The sequence below is a fragment of the Oncorhynchus masou genome, chromosome 15, assembly GCF_036934945.1.
Source record: "Oncorhynchus masou masou isolate Uvic2021 chromosome 15, UVic_Omas_1.1, whole genome shotgun sequence".
NCBI lineage: Eukaryota > Metazoa > Chordata > Actinopteri > Salmoniformes > Salmonidae > Oncorhynchus > Oncorhynchus masou.
The window spans coordinates 28190542-28211112 of NC_088226.1; the positions used below are offsets into that span (position 1 = coordinate 28190542).

Consider the following 20571-nt stretch of genomic DNA (forward strand, 5'->3'; position numbering starts at 1 on the left):
TGTATTATCCTCAAAGCGGGCAAAGAAGGTATATACTCTGTCTGGAAGCAAGACGTCGCTGTTCGTGACGTGGCTGGTTTTCTTTTTGTAGTCCGTGATTGTCTGTAGACCCTGCCATTTACGTCTCATGTCTGGGCCGTTGAATTGCAACTCCACTTTGTCTCTATACTGACATTTTGCTTGTTTGATTGCTTGCGGAGGGAATAACTACACTGTTTGTATTCGGCCATATTGCCAGTCAACTTTCCATGGTTAAATGGGGTGGTTCGCGCTTTCAGTGTTGCGCAAATGCTGCCATCCATCAACGGTTTCTGATTAGGATATTTGTTAGTCACAGTGGGTACAACACCTCCTATGCACTTCCGTATAAACTCACTCAACGAATCAGCGTATAAATCGATATTATTCTCTGAGGCTACCTGGAACATGTCCCAATCTGCATCAAAACGATCTAGAAGCGTGGATTCTGATTGGTCAGACCAGAGTTGAATAGTCCTTGTCACGGGTACATCCTGTTTGAGTTTCTGCCTATAGGAAGGGAGGAACAAAAAGGAGTTGTGGTCAGATTTGCCGAAGGGAGTGCGGGGGAGGGCTTTGTATGCATCGCGGAAGTTAGAGTAGCAGTGATCCAGAGTTTTGTCAATGCGAGTTCTACAAACAATATGTTGATAGAATTTAGGTAGCCTTATTCTCAAATTTGCTTTGTTAAATACCCCAGCTACAATAAATGCAGCCTCATGATATATGGTTTCTAGTTTGCAGTGAAGTTCCTTGATGGTCGTCATGGTATTGGCTTGAGGGGGGATATACACAGCCCCCCGATGAGAATTCTCTTGGGAGATAATACGGTCGGCATTTGATTGTGAGGAATTCTAGGTCATTCTAGGTGAACAAAAGGACTTGAGTTCCTGTTTGTTGTTACAATTACACCATAAGTCGTTAATCATGAAACATACACCCCAGCCTTTCTTTTTCCCAGAGATATTTTTATTTCTGTCGGCGTGACACACGAAGAATCCCGGTGGCTGTACCGGCTCCGACAGCATATCCCGAGAGCCATGTTTCCGTGAAACAGAGTACGTTACAATCCCTGATATCTCTCTGGAAAGCAACACTTGCCCTAATTTAGTCTACCTTATTATCTACAGACTGGACATTAACGAGTAATATACTCTGAAGCGGTGGATGGTGTGCGTGCCTCTGAAGTCTGACCTGTCTCCCTCTTCTGCTGCGATGTTGTTTTGGGTCAGCCTCTGGAATCAGTTCAGATGCCCTGGGTGGTTCTGACAAAGGATCCGCTTTGGGAAAGTCGTATTCCTGGCCATAGTGCTAGTAAGTTGATGTCTCTCTGATATCCAATAGTTATTCCCGGCTGTATGTAATAACACATTTTCTGGGATAACAATGTAATAAATAATACATTTAAAAAAATGATACTACAAAGTTTCCTAAGGACTAGAACCGAGGAACCCCTCTGTCGGCAACGTCTTGAACACACAATCACCTCTGAACAGTAGATGTTGAGATGTGTCTGTTACTTGAACTCTGTGAAGCATTTATTTAGGCTGCAATTTCTGAGGTGCAGTTAACTCTAATTAACTTTCTTTCTGTCCTCTGTGTCCTCTGTGTCTCTGTGTCTTCCTTCCCTGTGGCGGTCCTCATGAGATCCAGTTTTATCTTTGCGCTTGATGGTTTGTAAAACTGTACTTGAAGAAATGTTCTTGAAATGTTCCATATTGACTGACCTTCATGTCTTAAAGTAATGATGGACTGTCTTTTCACTTTGTTCATTTGAGCTGTTCTTGCAATAATAGGGACTTGGTCTTTTACCAAATAAGGCTATCTTCCGTATACCACACCTACATTGTCACAACTAAACTGATTGGCTCAAACTCATTAAGAAGGAAAGAAATTAACTTTTAACAAGACACAACTGAAATGCATTCCAAGTGACTACTTCATGAAGCTGGTTGAGAGAATGCCAAGAGTGTGCAAAGCTGTCATCAAGGCAAAGGTTGGCTACTTTGTTTAACACTTACTACATGATTCCATATGTGTTATTTCATAGTTTTGATGTATTTTCTATTATTCTACAATGTAGAAAATAGTAAAAATAAAGAAAGACCCTGGAATGAGTAGGTCAAACTTTTGACTGGTACTGTATATCAGACACATCACACAAGTGTGTGAACTAAAATATATATCCCAGTCAAGATTGAAGAACAGGACAAGTAGACAAAGTGAATATGTCAGTGCTTTTGCCCGTGGAAGTTTGTATTTGACCATTCAAATTCATACAAACTTCTACAGGCGAAAGCACTGACATATTCACTTTGTCTATTTGTTCCATTGTTCAATGGGAAGAATACATGTTGACAGAATGGCTGTGTGAGAGAGAGGGTGTTGCTGCAGTCCCAGGTAAGGCCCTTGCTTCCGGTAGCACTGAAGGCCACAGTATTCAGTCAGGCAGCTTGAAAAAGATGTCTCACCATCCAGGCCCATGTCACAGCATACATTGATTAGACTGACAGAGAGATTACAATAAATACATTATGTACCTTTAATCACAAAAGCTGTTAGTATTTACTGCACGTTACTGAAAATCCAACCCTTTCTTAAGTGTCATTGATATATTTATTTTGATTTTACCTTTATTTCAACAGGGGGTCCCATTGAGACCAAGGTCTCTTTTACAAGGGAGCCCTGCATTTTACAATTTACACATTTTATAGAATACAAGCAACAGTTACAATACACAAATCAAAAATACAATCATAGATAACATCTACATCTCTCAGCTACCAGGTATTCAATCAACACACTAAACTGCCTGAGTGGCCACCAGAACATCCAATTTCAACGAGATCTGCAGATTGTTCCAGCAGCTGGGCACATAAAAACTAAAAGCAGATCTACCCAATTCGGTGGAGACCCGAGGAACCAACTAGAGACAACCAACCCTTCGAGTGTGTTTTGTAACATGTCTTTTTACTTCAACAACAAATATATGGCAATTTACATACAATATTCAGTTAATAATCATTGACTGTAATACCTCTAGGGTACTATGGTGAAACGACTGCTGTGCAAAGTATTGGGTAACAGCTTTCTTCCAGGGCCAATATCCACAAAGTGTCTCAGAGTAGGAATAGTGATCTCTGATCAGCTCCCCCTTGTCAATGTATTTGTACTGTGTGAAGGCAAAACTTATCCTAAATCACCACACCTACTCTGAGATGCTTTATGAATGTGGGACCTGGACGGTCAGCAGCATGCTGCTCTCTGTGATCCCACTCACTCTCCACCTGAAATGCAACAACAACAAAAACATGAATAAGAATAAGCCTAGTCAGTCAGTAACTTAGCTAACTAATGAAACACTCAGCTAAATGTGCACAAGCCAAATCACCCAAATTATTTGCAGTGAAATCAAGAGGGGCATTTATATTGCTAACTTTTTCAGTCACCAATTCATCTATAAACAGGCAGGGGAACAAAGTAGTTTGACTAAAAGTGTTCAATATCAGTAACTAGTCTTTAAAATATAACTAACAATTATATAACTAGTTGTTATTTTCAAGAAACCTAGCTACAGTCCACTTAGCTAAGGTGAACTCAACTCAGACTGATGGTGGGAGTTAACATCAGCAAAGGTTAGCTAGCTTTCCCCCAGCAATTTCAATCTTGCGAACTATGGCATTTTCTCTACTTCATCAGTCAGATGGAAAGCTAGCAAAAAATACAGAGTGCACAAAACATTAGGAACACCTTCCTAATATTGAGCTGCACCCTCTTTTGCCCTCAGAATAGTCTTAATTCGTTGGGGTATGGACTCTACAAAGTGTCGAAAGCATTCCACAGGGATACTGGCCAATGGTGACTCCAATGCTTCCCACAGTTGTGTCAAGTTGGCTGAAAGAAAACAAGAAAATAAAATAAAATGAGCCTTTCGTCCTATAGCTCCTCCCACCAGCCCCCTTTGAGTCATATTCACTCTAACCTACTCAGATGATATGACTATCCAGGCCAGACAAGTTGTCAATTCAGGCAAGAGAGTATCGTAAAGTATATATGACCAAGATTCATTGCATAGTAGATCAGAGTGTACAAGACCCTCTAGCCAGAGTTGTCCACATAGGCCGACAAATATCTAATATTCTATACTTCAATCCACTTCATCCACATTGGGACATAAATCTAATATCTGGGCATTCTGAGAATATGGCCAAGCAATCATTCATAGTCTCTTGGTGTGCTGTGGTGTCTGGAGAAGTGAATATACTGTAATGTTTCCAAACATTATCCAAATGGCCCGCCCGGTAACATACACTCTGAATGACCTAAAATAATACATACCATAATTGGTCTTTCACAGTCATGCCAGCCCAAGCTGTACATAAGCTGTACTGTACAAGTATATTGATACAATGGCGCCGGGTGAGATGGCTGTGGTTTTACTAACCAATTGTGCTATTGTGTGTGTTTTTTCACATTATTTGTAGCTTATTTTATACATAATATTTCTGCCACAGTCTCTTATAACCGAAAAGAGCTTCTAGATATAATGACAGCGATTACACACCTCATACTGGAAGAATATTTTTTCTTTAACGAGTCGGACGCAAAGGATTTACTTCAGACACCAAACAAGGCCCTCATCCCCGTCATTTGAAAGGAGAAAGAGACGGAGATATCGGGGACGTATGTCGGGGTGCCTTGTAAGGATCCAATGGCGAGTGGGTAATCTCCCTTTACCATCAGTCCTATTAGCCAACGTACAATCACTGGATAACTGTAACTGTTTTCTTTATGTGAAGGAGAGTCGGACCAAAATGCGGCGTGGCTATTTAGATTCATGTTTTAATGAAAAAAAAGGAAACACGAATCAATACAAAAACAATAAACGTAACGTGAAAACCGAAACAGCCTAAACTGGTGCAAACTAACACAGGAACAGGAACAATCACCCACAAAACCCAACCCCAAACAGGCTACCTAAATATGGTTCCCAATCAGAGACAATGACTCACACCTGCCTCTGATTGAGAACCATATCAGGCCAAACATAGAACTAGACAAACTAGACATGAAACATAGAATGCCCACTCATATCACACCCTAACCAAACAAAACATAGAAACATACAAAGCAAACTATGGTCAGGGTGTGACCCCCCCCCCAAGGTGCGGACTCTGGCCGCAAAACCTGAACCTATTGGGGAGGGTCTGGGTGGGCATCTGTCCGCGGTGGCGGCTCTGGTGCTGGACGTGGCCCCCACTTCACCATAGTTTCTCCGAACCACGGCGACCCTACTTAATGACCCCACTGGCCTGAGGGGCAGCTCGGGACAGAGGGGCAGCTCGGGACAGAGGAGCAGCTCGGGACAGAGGAGCAGCTCGGGACAGAGGAGCAGCTCGGGACAGAGGGGCAGCTGCTCGGGACAGAGGGACAGCTGCTCGGGACAGATGGACAGCTGCTCGGGACAGATGGACAGCTGCTCGGGACAGAGGGCTCTGGCGCCTCTGGGCAGAGGGGCTCTGGCGGCTCTGGGCAGAGGGGCTCTGATGGCTCTGACGGCTCTGGGCAGAGGGGCTCTGGCGGCTCTGGGCAGAGGGGCTCTGGCGGCTGTTTCCATCTACAATAGTCATTTACAACATTAACAATGTCTACACTGTACTTCTGATCAATTTGATGTTACTTTAATGCACAAAAAATAGCTTTTATTTAAGTGCATATATACAGTACCAGTCAAAAGTTTGGACACACCTACTCCTTCCAGGGTTTTTCGTTAGTTTCACTATTTTCTACATTGCAGAATAAAAGTGAAGATATCAGAACTATTAAACAACACATATGGAATCGTGTAGTAACCAAAAAAGTGTATATATTTTATATTTGAGATTCTCCAAAGTAGCTACCCTTTGCCTTGGTGAGAGCATTGCACACCCTTGGCATTCTCTCAATTAGCTTCATGAGGTAGTCACCTGGAATGAATTTCAATTAACAGGTGTGCCTTGTAAAAAGTTAATTTGTGGAATTTCTTTCCTTAAAACTTCTTATGGCTGCAGGGGCAGTATCGAGTAGCTTGGATGAAAAGGTGCCCATTGTAAACGGCCAGCTCCTCAGTCTCAGTTGCTAATATATGCATATCATTAGTAGTATTGGATAGAAAACACTCTAAAGTTTCCAAAACTGTCAAAATAGTCTGTGAGTATAACAAAACTGATGTAGGAAAATCAAACCAGGAAGTAGCTTCTATTTTAAAAACTCAGTGTTCCAAAGGCTCCCTTTGCTCCATTTAAAGGGATATCAACCAGATTCCTTTTCCTATCGCTTCCTCAAGGTGTCAACAGTCTTCAGACATAGTTTCAGGCTTTTATTTTGGAAAATGAGCCAGAAAGATAACATCGCGTCAAGCGGTCGCATGAGTTTTGCTCGCGCAACAGAGTTTGGACAGCCATTGCTTTTCCCTCTCCTACTGATAAAAACATTTGCGGTTGATATATTATCGATTATATATTTTAAAAACAACCTGAGGATTATTTATGAAAAACGTTTGACATGTTTCTGTGGATATTACGGAAACTATTTGGAATTTGTCTGCATTGTCGTGACCGTTCTTTCCTGTGGATTTCTGAACATAACGCGCCAAACAAACGGAGGTATTTTGGATATAAAAATAATCTTTATGGAACAAAAGGAACATTTATTGTGTAACTGGGAGTCTTGTGAGTGAAAACATCAGAAGATCATCAAAGGTAAACGATTAATTTGATTGCTTTTCTGATTTTCGTGACCAAGCTACTTGATGCTAAGTGTACTGAATGTTTTGTCGAGCGATCGATAAACTTACACAAACGCTCGGATTGCTTTCACTGTAAAGGATATTTTCTAAATCTGACATGACAGGTGGATTAACAAAAGGCTCAGCTGTGTTTTCCTATATTGCACTTGTGATTTCATGAATGTAAATATTTGTAGTAATCTTCATTGAATGTAGCGCTATGCAATTCAGCGGTTGTTGATGACAATTATCCCGTTAGCGGGATTGCAGCCATAACAAGTTAATGTGTTTGAGTCAATCAGTTGTGTTGTGACAAGGTAGGGGTAGTATACAGAAGATAGCCTTATTTGTTAAAAGACCAAGTCCATATTATGGCAAGAACAGCTCAAATAAGCAAAGAGAAACGAGAGTCCATCATTACTTTAAGACATGAAGGTCAGTCAATATTGAAAATGTCAAATCTTTAAAAGTTTCTTCAAGTGCAGTCCCAAAAACCATCAAAAGCTATGATGAAACTGGCTCTCGTGAGGACGCCACAGGAAAGGAAGACCCGAGTTAAGACCCAGAGTCATCTGCTGCAGATGATAAGTTCATTTGAGTTACCAGCCTCAGATTGGAGCCCAAATAAATGCTTCACAGAGTTCAAGTAACAGACACATCTCAACATCAACTGTTCAGAGGAGACTTCGTGAATCAGGCCTTCATGGCCGAATTGCTGCAAAGAAACCACTACTAAAGGACACAAATAAGAGACTTGCTTGGGCCAAGAAACTCAAGCAATGAACATTAGACTGGTGGAAATCTGTCCTTTGGTCTGATGAGTCCAAATTTGAGATTTTTGATTCCAACCGCTGTATCTTTGTGAGACGGAGAGTTGATGAACGGATGATCTCTATATGTTCCCACCGTGAAGCATGGAGGAGGTGGTGTGATGGTGCTTTGCTGGTGACACTAACAGTGATTTATTTAGAATTCAAGGCACACTTAACCAACATGGCTACCACAGCATTCTGCAGCGATACGCCATCTCATCTGGTTTACGCTTAGTGGGACTATCATTTGTTTTTCAACAGGACAATGATCCAACACACCTCCAGGCTGTATAAGTTCTATTTGACCAAGAAGGAGAGTGATGGTGTGCTGCATCAGATGACCTGGCCTCCACAATCACCTGACCTCAACCCAATTGAGATGGTTTAGGATTAGTTGGACCGCTGAGTGAAGGAAAAATAGCCAACAAATGCTCAGCATATGTGGGAACTCCAAGACTGCTGGAAAAGCATTCCAGGTGAAGCTGTTTGCGAGAATGCCAAGAGTGTGCAAAGCTGTCATCGAGGCAAAGGGTGGCTATTTGAAGAATCTGAATTGTTTAACACTTTTTGGTTATTACATGATCCCATATGTGTTATTTCATAGTTTTGATGTCTTCACTATTATTCTACAATGTAGAAAATAATAAAAAATAAAACCCCTTGAGTAGGAGTGTCCAAACTTTTGACTGATACTGTTTATCTGCAGTGCATTCTTAAAGTATTCAGACCCCTTGACTTTACAGCCTTATTCTAAAATGGATTAAATTGTTTTTTTTCTCTCCTCATCAATCTTTTATTTTCTTTATTGAACTTTTATTGAACTAGGCAAGTCGGATAAGAATAAATTCTTATTTACAATGACGACCTAACCCGGCCAAACCCTAACCCAGACGACGCTGGGCAAATTGTGGGCCGCCCTTTGGGACTCCCAATCACGGTCGGTTGTGATACAGCCTGGAATCAATCCAGGGCCTGTAGTGACACCTCTAACACTGAGATGCAGTGCTTTAGACCGCTGCGCCACTCGGAAGAACAATTTGACACACAATACCCCATAATGACAAAGCAAAAACAGTTTAGACATTTTTGCAAATTTTCATTACATGAAATATGACATTTACATAAGTATTCAGACCCTTTACTCAGTACTTTGTTGAAGTGCCTTTGGCAGCTATTACAGCCTCAAGTTTTTTGGGGAATGACGCTACAAGCTTGGCACACCTGTATTTGGGAAGTTCCTCCCATTCTTCTCTGCAGATCCTCTCAAGCTCTGTCAGGTTAGATGGGGAGGGTCGCTGCACAACTATTTTCAGGTTGATCGGGTTCAAGTCTTTGGCTGATCATGTCAACATCATACTATTCACAATCTTAGCTAGCAAGCTAGACAAGCAGTCATTATCATGAATCATGTTGACAATCTACTGGCAAATCCTTTTCAATCCTTGTCATATGAAGAGAAATTATAGATAAAACTTAATCGGTGCTCTCGCCATAAACATTACACAAGTTGGAAATCACAAATTCAACAATGAGTGGTTTAGTAGGAATCAGCAGCTAACTGCAAGCGATATAAAGCAATCACTATTTTGTTTCCCCTGCCTGCTATTCAGTGGAGAGGGTTTGTGGTCGAAGTCTGGGTTCAATGGTCTCTTTTCCAAGCTTAAAATAAACATTCACAAGCAACACCATGGGCTAGAAAAGGTTGAATACATTGGCCATGCTGTCAATCCAGCATGACTTTTGCCGCCTACAAAACAACTGGACACTCGGAACTGGGAAATCTCAGACTTTAGTGAGTTCAAGACAACTGGGAACTCTGAAAAAAAATAGCTCCGACTGGGAAAATAGGTTTTGAACAGTCATCCAACACAGAATTCCAAGTCAGGAACTCTGGCCTCTTTCTAGAGCTCCGACCTGAAGATCACTGATACCATGATTCTATCTTCCCAGTTGTCATGTAAGCTCCATAAATCCAGAGAATGGCACACCATAGACTTTGATGACTAAGTAAATTATGTAATATGCCAGGGAGATATGTGTACTGTAGCTAAGAAAGTAATACTAAATGTATGTTGTGTAAGTAAGCTGTTCGTAGCCCATGTGCCTCACCATTTGGTAACTTTCCCCGTATAACTTAGCCTACTTTGTGGTGCATTTCTTAGCCTATAGCCTGAGAAATGTTCTTGAATATTGTAAAAGCTTTCATTGTTTTTTTATATGCCCCCTTTATTGATAATATGGTTCTGACTTTGTGTACAGGGAGAATACTTTAAGAACAGCCCATGTTCTGAATTCTGTCGCTGTACATTACAAAAGTGCTGAACAAATAGTTATATTGACTAACCTTGGTCTTAGCTCATTCATTAAGGTCTAAATAAAAATTACAGATAGCCACTTATCCGCTCATCGTTCCCTTAAGCCATAGTTTGTACTTCTCAGTTGATAAAGGCCTATTGATTATATACACTATATGTGTATCTCAGTATCTTAATCATTTTAGGCAAGATTGGAATTATTTGTTTTGCTTACTTTGTGTATTAGCTCATGTGCTTTTCTTCACGAGGGGATGCTATATGTTGTTGGGTCTGTAACCATGTTCTATTAGGGGTTAGACCGATTAATTAGAGGTCGACCGATTAATCGGAATGGCTGATCAATTTTCATAACAATCGGACATCGGTCATTTTGGATGCCGATTTTTTTTAATTCTTATTTTTAACACCTTTATTTAACTAGGCAAGTCAGTTAATTAAGAACACATTCTTATTTTCAATGCCGGCCTAGGAACGGTGAGTTAACTGCATTGTTCAGGGGAAGAACAACAGATTTTTACCTAGTTTACCTTGCGGTTAACTAGTCCAACGCTCTAACCACCTGCCTCACGAGGAGCCAGCCTGTTACGCGAATGCAGTAAGAAGCCAAGGTAAATTGCTAGCTAGAATTAAACTTAATCAATCCTAATCACTAGTTATAACTACACATGGTTGATGATATTACTAGTTTATCTAGCGTGTCCTGCGTTGCATATAATCGATGCAGTGCGCATTTGCGAAAATGGACTATCGTTGCTCCAACGTGTACCTAACCATAAACACCAATGCCTTTCTTAAAATCAATACACACACGTATATATTTTTAAACCTGAATACCTAGCTAAAAGAAATCCAGGTTAGCAGGCAATATTAACCAGGTGAAATTGTGTCACTTCTATTGCGTTCATTGCACGCAGTCAGGGTATAAGCAACAGTTTGGGCCGCTGGCTCATTGCCAGAATTTTACGTAATTATGACAACATTGAAGGTTGTGCAATGTAACGGGAATATTTAGACTGATGGATGCCGCCCGTTCGATAAAATACGGAACGTTTCCGTATTTCACTGAAAGAATAAACGTCTTGTTTTCGAGATGATATTCCGGATTCGACCATATTAATGACCTACGGCTCGCATTTCTGTGTATGTTATAAGTCTATGATTTGATAGAGCAGTCTGAGCGATGGTAGGCAGCAGAAGGCTCATAAGCATTCATTCAAACAGCTCTTCGTAGTGCGTCAAGCATCGCGCTGTTTATGACTTCAAGTCTATGAACTCCCGAGATTAGGGTGGTGTAACGATGTGATATGGCTAGCTAGTTAGCGGGGTGCGCGCTAATAGCGTCACTCGCTCGGAGACTAGTCGTTGTCCCCCTTGCTCTGCATGGGTAACGCTGCTTCGAGGGTGTCTGTTGTCGTTGTGTTCCTGGTTCGAGCTATACAGTTACACTGGCAATACTAAACAGCAAAGGTATATGAAATACAAATGGTATAGAGATAAATAGTCCTATAACTACTACAACCTAAAACTTTCTACCTGGGAATATTGAACTCATGTTAAAAGGAACCACCAGCTTTCTTATGTTCTGAGCAAGGAACTTAAACGTCAGCTTTCTTACATGGCACATATTGCACATTTACTTTCTTCTCCAACACTTTGTTTTTGCTTTATTTAAACCAAACATGTTTCATTGTTTGAGGCTAAATTGAGTTATGTTAAGTTACAATAAGTGTTCCTTCAGTATCGGTGTAATTGTTATTAAATACATTTTAAAAATCAGCCGATTAATCGGTATCGGCTTTGAAAAGTGATTGGTCGACCTCTATCCAAAATACTTCAAATGGTAAGCTCAGTGAGTCTGTGTGGTAACTTAAAGAGTAAAGTTCAGGCCTCAACATCTTGCTGTAGGCCTCCATTTAAGTCCTTGCACACTTATACTTTGAGCTAAGTGTAAATAATGTGTGTGTGTGGGGGGGGGGCTCATAACGATTGGCTAGTGGGTTGGTTTGTGCACTCCCAGGCCCACCCATTGCTGCACCCCTGCCCGGTCATGTGAAATCCATAGATTAAGGCCTAACACATTTCAATTGATTGATTACCTTCTATGAGCTGTAACCCAGTAAAATTGTTGCCTTTGTTTAGTATAGCAGATTGTCGAGACACCCACTGCTTAAAAGACTGTTGCACGTTAACACAAACCTGACCCGATTTATTTTCAAACAGTCCCCACTGTTTTGATGACAAATGGACTCTGATAAGCCAAGTAGTTTAATAAGGGAGTACACAAATCCTGACAGGTTTAAGCAACACTGGCCATGTGTCCTCTATTTATGAATGGTTTCTTCAGAGCCAACTCTATTCCAATTGCCATAAAGACATGAGCCAATACAAATACTCTGAAAAGTAAAAAAATAAGAAAAGGACATGATATTTTTCCATTTCACTTTATAAAATAAAAAGATAAATAAAATTTAAAAGTATGTTGGGTCCGCACTCAAGCCGCATGAGAAGCAGCAAGGCCAAAAAAGACAACATGAAACAGTCCGGTCTGACCCATCTCCACCCTGCATAGCCAACTGGTAATAACCAATCTCAGAGGTAGACATCTGCCACTTCTGGCTGGCGGCCTGGCTATATTGGCACATGTTTCAGATTTAAGTGCTTCACTTTGCGCAAGAGGGCAAACAAGGGTCCCTGGGTTAGGCTAAACCAATGCTACGGAATCCAGGCGATGACGACAACAGGGTAGAGGAATCTTGTTTACTCCTGCACTGGGAAGAGTGGACGCTTTGCTGTGGTCCCAATAAACCAGCCATCCAGGTCTAGCACTAAGGTACACAGGGCTAAACTCCTCTAATCAAAACACACTTGTTTGCTTTTCTTAGTAGGGGGTCCTTATGAATTCTGATTGCTAGAACAGGTTGAGCAAAGACCAATCTGAAAGAGGGGGAAATTATAACAGATTCATGGTTAGACTACATCACCCCCACCTACTGGATGAGAACAAACCACTTACGGTCAGTCTTGTGCAAGATCATCAGCACAGAACTACCCAATCAGACATGATGATCCATGGGGCCACTCAGCTCATCTTGAGGCAGGCCCCATGTCATGATAGTCATATCACAGCTCCAATTACTCTCAATCTGAATTTTTAAATACACCAATGGCTGATTTGCATCCCCCCAATAGACAACCTAATTGGCTGGCTGTGGGGACAGAAACAGTCATAGGAGGCACTTCTTATGAAAATTGTGGGGGGGGGGGGGGTTCTGCCAAGTCAACAAGATCCAGGACTGTTAAATAAAAAAAAGAGGCCAAAATAACTGAACAATAACACTATGTACAGGCAGGTGAGGGGGTCAGTGTGTGTGTGTGTACGCTTCGAGTTTAAGCACAGGCTAAGATCGAGCTGAACGTAAAGACATAAGCACACGTAAAAAAACAAAACAATTTGTGACTATTGCACATTGAGTCGCCATGTCTTTCCACTGGTTGTTTTAAACCTCAGAACATCTGATTAAACATTACAAGAAAGCAAAACAGAATATTTTAAATATTGCTTAAGAGTACTAGTTTTGGAGGATGATAATTAAGTGATCATACAGACACACACTGACCGCTGCTCTTCCTTCAGCACTCCCCCTTTCACAAAACACACAAGGAGTGGGAGACGGGGGCACCTAACGCATTCTGTACTCTGAGGTCTTGGAAACCTCACAGAGCTGACCCTTGAAGTCTATGTCAACTGTGAAGTCGAGGTCCCTCTGCAAGCAAAACAGAGAAACAGGTTAAAAGAGTGGGCACTGGATAAACTCCCAGCTTTAAACCACAGAAGATTAATAATTTCTAGTTTTGGAAAATTATACCCAGGAAAAGCGTAAAGAGCCTTATAAGACCGTCAAACCAACAGAAGGCAAAAAAAAAAGGTTGGGCTTGGAGACTAAAGAGGTATCCCAACAAACTAAGACTTGGAGGTTTTTCCTCTCTTACGTTGTTTTTGACATTGGGCTTCATGTTGATGTTGCCGAAAATCTCCTCTCCAGTTTTCACAGTCAGATAGTCGTCAAGGTAGAATACAGTCTGCTTCCAGTGGGTGTAGGGGGACTCTGGACCTGGGAAGAGGAGAAACAGGTCGAATATGACTTCACACAACAGAAAAAAAAGCCCTTAAGAGTCAAATGTATTCTCTCACTTATTAAAGACTACTTGTGTGCTGTCATTTACCATATACTTAAATTTACGAGGATTCAGTGAACAAGTCTATTGTAGTGCACTGTTTACAGGGGGGCTAAAGACTCACTGGTGGAGAAGCCCGTCCTCTTGTGACAGCGAGTGAACTCGATGTTGAAGTAGGTGACGAGGGCGTGAATGTAATCGTTCCTTTTCACCTGCAGGCAGAAGGGCGAGGTGAAGGACAGGTCGTCGATCTTCACCGTGTAGATGTCCACCTCCTGGGGACAATGTAGGGAGGGGGGAGACTTAGATGACAAGGCAAAATCCTGTTTGAACTGGTGAGAAGAACTGGAGATATGGTGCCGATACAAAGTCACAGAACTATATTGGGGAGGCTGCTGAGTGTGATTGACTCACCTTGATGAGGCAGGCGCTGCTGACCAGCTGTTTGGGGTCCACCACGTCCACTAGGGGCTCCTTGATGGCCACCTCCTTGATGCAGGACATATCGAAGCCGTACACATTCTCCCACCCTGTTACAGAGAAGAAATAGGGGGTTACCACCACAACTAGGCAGATGGCGAGTTTAGAAAGTAAGTTTATTAAATTGTCATCCAGGCATTGCTCTTTGAAGGAAAAGGAAAGCTTTGCTAGGTCTAGAAATGCACACTTCAAAGTCCAGACTAGTTAGCTAGCTAGTTCAGCATTATGGCTAACTATTACAGGGGTGGCAGGTAGCCTAGCAGTTAAGGATTGCTGGTATCAAATCAGACACCATTGCGCAACGCACTTAACTCCCCAGGCACCCAGTGCGGCATCTCACCGCACCTCTCCAAAACACGTGCATGTATCTTTCAGAGGGGTTAGGTTAAAAGGGAGTTACATTTTGGTTGGACCTTGCGTGCAATTGACAAATAAAGTGATCTTAATACAAACACAGTACAAGTAAATGTTATTTCCCAAATTGTGGATGACAGTCAGTAAAAGTAGCTTTTGGCTCCAATGACAGACCACCTTTAGAGTCAGCTGAATCTGTTCAATAAGGGCCATGACAGTCCTTGACCACAGAATCCAATCTGACACTCAAAGTCCCCTGACTAGCTCCTCTCCAACCAAAAACATGGGTACAACGCTGGCCAAATCACACCAACTACATTACCCCAAAATTTAGAGGAATTCTCACAGTGGATTTTATAGTCCTTGTACTGCCTATCCTCAATGGCTGTGACATACAGGGTAGCCCTGTCTGGGAAAATCAGGCCCTCTGGTTTCTGGGAGACAGAAAGGGAGAGGGAAAAAGAGCATGGCAGGTTAACACACGTAGGAATGACAGATTAGCAGGCTATTCAGAGGTCTGACATTTTGTTGCAGCTGTGTGGAATCATGGCACAATGACTGCTGGTGGTATGCATGCATCAGTCTGCAAGGGGAGTTGAGCCCCCAGACAAAGTCTAACACTAATCTAAAACACTTCACAATTGCATAATTTGATCAGATTGAATATTGTTACAGGACAAACACTTATCCATGGTATGGACAACATTTAGTTTACACCAGTGCAAAAGCTGAAATGTTCCCAATAAGTCACCCCAGCATGGCGCTGGCGAGATCCACTGGAATGAGTTTTACTTTATGGCCAATTCCACAGCAAGTCAGGAACTGAATCTCCTAAAAGCCTTGGTATATGGCCAAACAGAGTTTAACACTTGTCCTTGAAAATCAGTATAGGGAAATATGGCAATTAAGACATTCAAACAAGCATTTAAGTCTATTCCATAATGTACTAATTAAATATACGGACAGGAACATACCAGCCACTTGTCCCTGGCGTAGATGACAGTGTTGAGCATGGACTCGTAGAAGAGGCAGTAGCCCATCCACTCGGAGATGATGATGTCCACTCCCTCTACAGGAAGGTCCACCTCCTCCACCTTCCCTTTGATGATGGTCACAACTAAGGAGAAGGAGTTACAACTAAATAGCCACAACATTGTTTCAAGCCAAGTTGAAGCATTGTGAAGGATAGGTGTGACTGAAGACTGAAGTGGCAGGGGAAAAGTACTGACTTACTGTGGTCCATTTTGTTGGCCTTGACGATCTTCACGGCATAGTCAGAAATACTGCTGCACTCAATCTGAAAGCACAGAAGCGAGGGTTAGACAGCAGGCCTTTGGGTGTCTCAAGTAATGACAACTAACCAGAACCATGGTATCCTTTAGTGCACCAATCAAGGGAATTGATGTCCACTGGGAATTCATGGGCTTTCTATGTTCATTATGATTAAGCAAATAAAATGGGGCTTGATGCAAAGCAGTCACATCTGCTAGATTAAGAACAGGTGTGCCTTACACAATATGGTATGATCACGGGGACATGTCACACATAGCATAAAGAATGGTGAAGCTGTATCACAAGTTCTAAAAGGTACTACAGACGATTGACAATGCATGGCAGTAAATGAGGTGTGTGTGTAGGAGTCTCTTCTCCATATGCAAACAAGGTGGGGATACTTACGCCTATGACTTTCTTGGCACCAGCTTTGGCTGCAAACATGCAGAGGATTCCAGTCCCACTGCCCACGTCCAACACCACCTTGTCCTTGAACAGGTGCTTGTTGTGGAACATTGAGTTCCGGTAGGTCAGGGTGCGCACCTCATCTTTCAGCATCTCCTACAGAGCAGGACGAGGAACATTAGGTACGTGTTGCTTTAACGAGGTGAGTCACTCAAACTGGGATGTATACATGACCGAACATTTGACAAATGTACTACCCATCGAAGACTATTATTAGCCCCATTGTATTTTGGTACAGATATGCTGACCACAATTCAGTATGTGACAGTGTGACAGGAGTCTCCACATTTCAACCATTTGTTGTGGTACCAATTCTCACCAAATAAACATTTGAAGACGGTAGTGTACATACACCATAGCCAAATACATTAACTCAGTTTCACAATTCCTGACATTTAATTCTAGTTTTAAAAAAAAAATCTATGTTTTAGGTCAGTTAGGATCACCACTTCAGCTTAAGAATGTGAAATGTCAATAATAGGAGAGAATGATTGATTTCAGCTTTAGTTTCTTTCATCACATTCCCAGTGGGGCATAAGTTCACTCAATTAGTATTTGGTAGCATTGCCTTTACATTGTTTAACTTGGGTCAAACGTGTCAGGTAGCTTTCCACAATAAGTTGGGTGAATTTTGGCCCATTCCTCCTGACAGAGCCGGTGTAACCCGAGTCAGGTATGTAGGCCTCCTTGCTCGCACATGCCTTTTCAGTTCTGACCACAAATGTTCTATAGGATTGAGGTCAGGGCTGTGTGATGGCCACTCCAATACCTTGACTTTGTTGTCCTAAAGCCATTTTGCCACAATTTTGGAAGTATGCTTGGTGTCATTTTCCATTTAGAAAACCCATTTGCGACCAAGCTATAACTTCCTGACTGATGTCTTGAGGTGTTGCTTCAATATATTTACAAATTTCATTCCCCATGATGCCATCTATTTTATGAAGTGCACCAGTCCCTCCTGCAGCAAAGCACCCCCACATGATGCCGCCACCCCCGCGCTTCACGGTCGGGATGGTGTTCCGCGGCTTGCAAGGCTCCCCCTTTTCCTCCATGCATAACGATGGTCATTATGGCCAAAAAGCCATCTGTTTCATCAGACCAGAGGACATTTCTCCAAAAAGTACAATCTTTGTCCCCATGTGCAGTTGCAAACCGTAGTCTGGCTATTTCATGGCAGTTTTGGAGAAGTGGCTTCTTCCTTGCCGAGCGACTTTTCAGGTTATGTCAACATAGGCCTGGTTTTACTGTGGATATAGATACTTTTGTACCCGTTTCCTCCAGCATCTTCACAAGGTGCTTTGCTGCTGTTCTGTGATTGATTTGTACTTTCCGCACCAAAGTACGTTCACCTCCAGGATACAGAACTTGTCTCCTTCCTTAGTGGTATGACGGCTGTGTGGTTCCATGGTGTTTATACTTGCATACTATTGTTCGTACAGATAAACGTGGTACCTCCAGGCGTTTGGAAATTGCTCCCAAGGATGAACCAGACTTGGAGGTCTTGGCTGATTTTTTTAAATGTTCTCATAATGTCAAGAAAAGTGGCACTGAGTTTGAAGGTAGGCTTTGAAACATCCACAGGTACACCTCCAATTGACTCAAATGGTGTCAATTAGCCTATCAGAAACTTCCAAATCATGACATTTTCTGGAATTTTCCAAGCAGTTTAAAGGCAGTCAACTTAGTTTGTAAACTTTTGACACACTGGAATTGTGATAGTGAATTAATCTGTCTGTTAACAGTTGTTGGAAAAATGACTTGTGTCATGCACATAGTAGATGTCCTAACCGACTTGCGGTTAACAAGACATTTGTGGAGTGGTTGAAAAACGAGTTAATGACTCCAACATTGGTGTATGTAAACTGCTGACTTCAACTGGAAATGTATAACTACTACCATTTTTCCCAAATATACCTACCTCATGGATACCGAAGTGGGCGTATGAGTCAAAGTAATAGTCCTTAGAAGTCATGTCTTCTGCTGCTGGCTTGGCCGAGCTCTCCCCCTGAGAAATCTCACCAAAAGAGATAACAGTCACAACCAGCACCAGACTGGCAACAATGAACATGTATGAAGGTTCTCTATCCAAACCATTTACAGCCAGGCAGAACATGCTGATAAAATAACTCTTGAACAGATGTGAAGTGTGTGTTAATTTCTTTAAGTAACTAAAAACTTAACATTTAATGTTCATAAGACAACACTTCCAACTTTTTAGTTACATTTGGGAGTAAGGGAGTGCGGTATTAAATTCACGTAGTTGTAGTTAAGCCCAAGTTCAGTGTAGTGCATGAAGCTTTCCTTTTCTCAGAGCACAAAGGGAGAGAGAAAGCACATGGTGATTTAGGCCTTCACTGACAGATGTGAAGTTGGGACAGCAAATAAACGTAGAAAACCATTAGTTAACCGAATGGTGCGCGCTGAACATGAGAACGTTACTTGCGAGCTCCCTTAATGAAAATGTGCCTTGCCTTATTCAAGGAACATAGTTATCTAGCTAAAATAGTGGCGTCTAAATCCTCCCGGGCTGCCGGTTAGGTTAACGTAAGTAGCACAACTTAGAGCTAACACCAATGTCTAACAATTATTAAATTTACTTAGTTATCGACACTTACTTGATGGATTAAAACGGAACTTGGGCTACATAAATCAAATGCCGGCACAGTGCCAGATGTGCCTTGTGAAATGCTAGTTAGCATTACCAACCTGGCACCCATGCGGGCTCTCCCCGAAGCACGACCTAGCGATGGCTTGATAATGATTAGATCACAACATATATGTCAATACTAATCAATTTCCCAATTGCATTCATGATTCAGTAACTATAATTACATGACAACCGCGTATACACTGTAAGAGTTTACTGTGCTAGCAAACGTGGCGACAAATGAATGAGCCAACGTTATATGGTGCCTGGCTAAAATGGATGCTTTGATAGTGAAGTGCGTGTGTTCTCTGAACTAGCAGGCTCCGCGACCTACGGTGCCATTGGACATATAGTCACTTTTGCTTCGTGAAAATACTTACATTTTAACCTACAGAAACAAATTATATGTTGTTTAAAGTGTATTCGACCACACCGCTGCGCTTACCTCCATTCTATCTGTCGTCTCCGCCATTTCAATTCCGTGTGGTCCTGGACGCAGACTCATAGTGGTATTAAAACGCACAGCTTTGAGCCCCCACCCTTTGACGCAAAATACAGTTCGTAATTGGATCCGTGTTGCAGGCACCTCCCAAACGACAGTCCCAGTTTTGCATAAAGATTTATCATTGGTTCACAATTTCACCTCGAATCAAATCAAATCGTACTAGTCACATGCGGCGAATACAACAGGTGTAGTAGACCTTACAGTGAAATGCTTACTTACGAGCCCCTAACCTACAGTGCTGTTTCAAGAAATACGGATAAGAATAACAGATACAAGCAACAAGTATTTAAAGATGAGCGGTGAAAAAAATATATATACATGGGGGTGCTGGTACAGAGTCTGTTATTTGAGGCAGTATGTACATGTAGGTAGAGTTAATTAAAATGGCTATGCATAGATGGCAACAGAGAGTGGCAGTGGTATGGAGAAGGGAAGGGAGGGGAGGGCAATGTGAATAGTCTGGGCAGCCATTTGACTAGATGTTCAGGAGTCTTATGGCTTGGGGTAGAAGTTGTTTAGAAGCCTCTTGGCACTCCGGTACCGGTTGCCGTGTGGTAGTGTTACGTCCCTGAAAACAGGGGAGAAATAATCACGAGTGATATGGAGTTGTTTTCTCAATTCAACTTTTAGTTCAATCATTTCACAAAAGTAACACCAAACAAAACAACAGAAAAACCATTATACAAATAACACAGCAAAATATCGTATTAACAACGCACCATGTTCATTCACAATCGACATAAAATGGCAGCTACTCTCAG

At 41.9% G+C, this 20571-nt stretch overlaps 1 protein-coding gene across 6 annotated transcripts; it reads right to left on the reverse strand.

Moving 5' to 3' along the window:
• Positions 1-2620: 2620 nt before the first annotated feature.
• LOC135556082 (protein arginine N-methyltransferase 1-like) lies at positions 2621-19856 on the reverse strand. 6 transcript variants are annotated; one of them, XR_010457943.1, is made up of 11 exons: positions 19751-19855; positions 18577-18672; positions 16599-16754; positions 16155-16218; positions 15896-16038; positions 15244-15355; positions 14502-14617; positions 14212-14362; positions 13902-14023; positions 13529-13675; positions 2621-3305 (listed from the first exon to the last, which is right to left on the reverse strand). XR_010457943.1 is itself a non-coding variant. In XM_064988992.1 (10 exons), the coding sequence occupies exons 1-10, from the start codon at positions 19808-19810 to the stop codon at positions 13592-13594; spliced, it is 1071 nt and encodes a 356-aa protein (XP_064845064.1). In that variant the 5' UTR covers positions 19811-19856; the 3' UTR covers positions 12159-13591. The 6 variants fall into 6 exon arrangements, 4 of the variants coding, with proteins under 4 accessions (XP_064845064.1, XP_064845061.1, XP_064845060.1 ...); XR_010457944.1 differs by lacking the exon at positions 2621-3305 and adding an exon at positions 3313-3912; XM_064988992.1 differs by lacking the exon at positions 2621-3305 and having other exon boundaries at positions 12159-13675; positions 15268-15355; positions 18577-18663; positions 19751-19856.
• Positions 19857-20571: the final 715 nt, after the last annotated feature.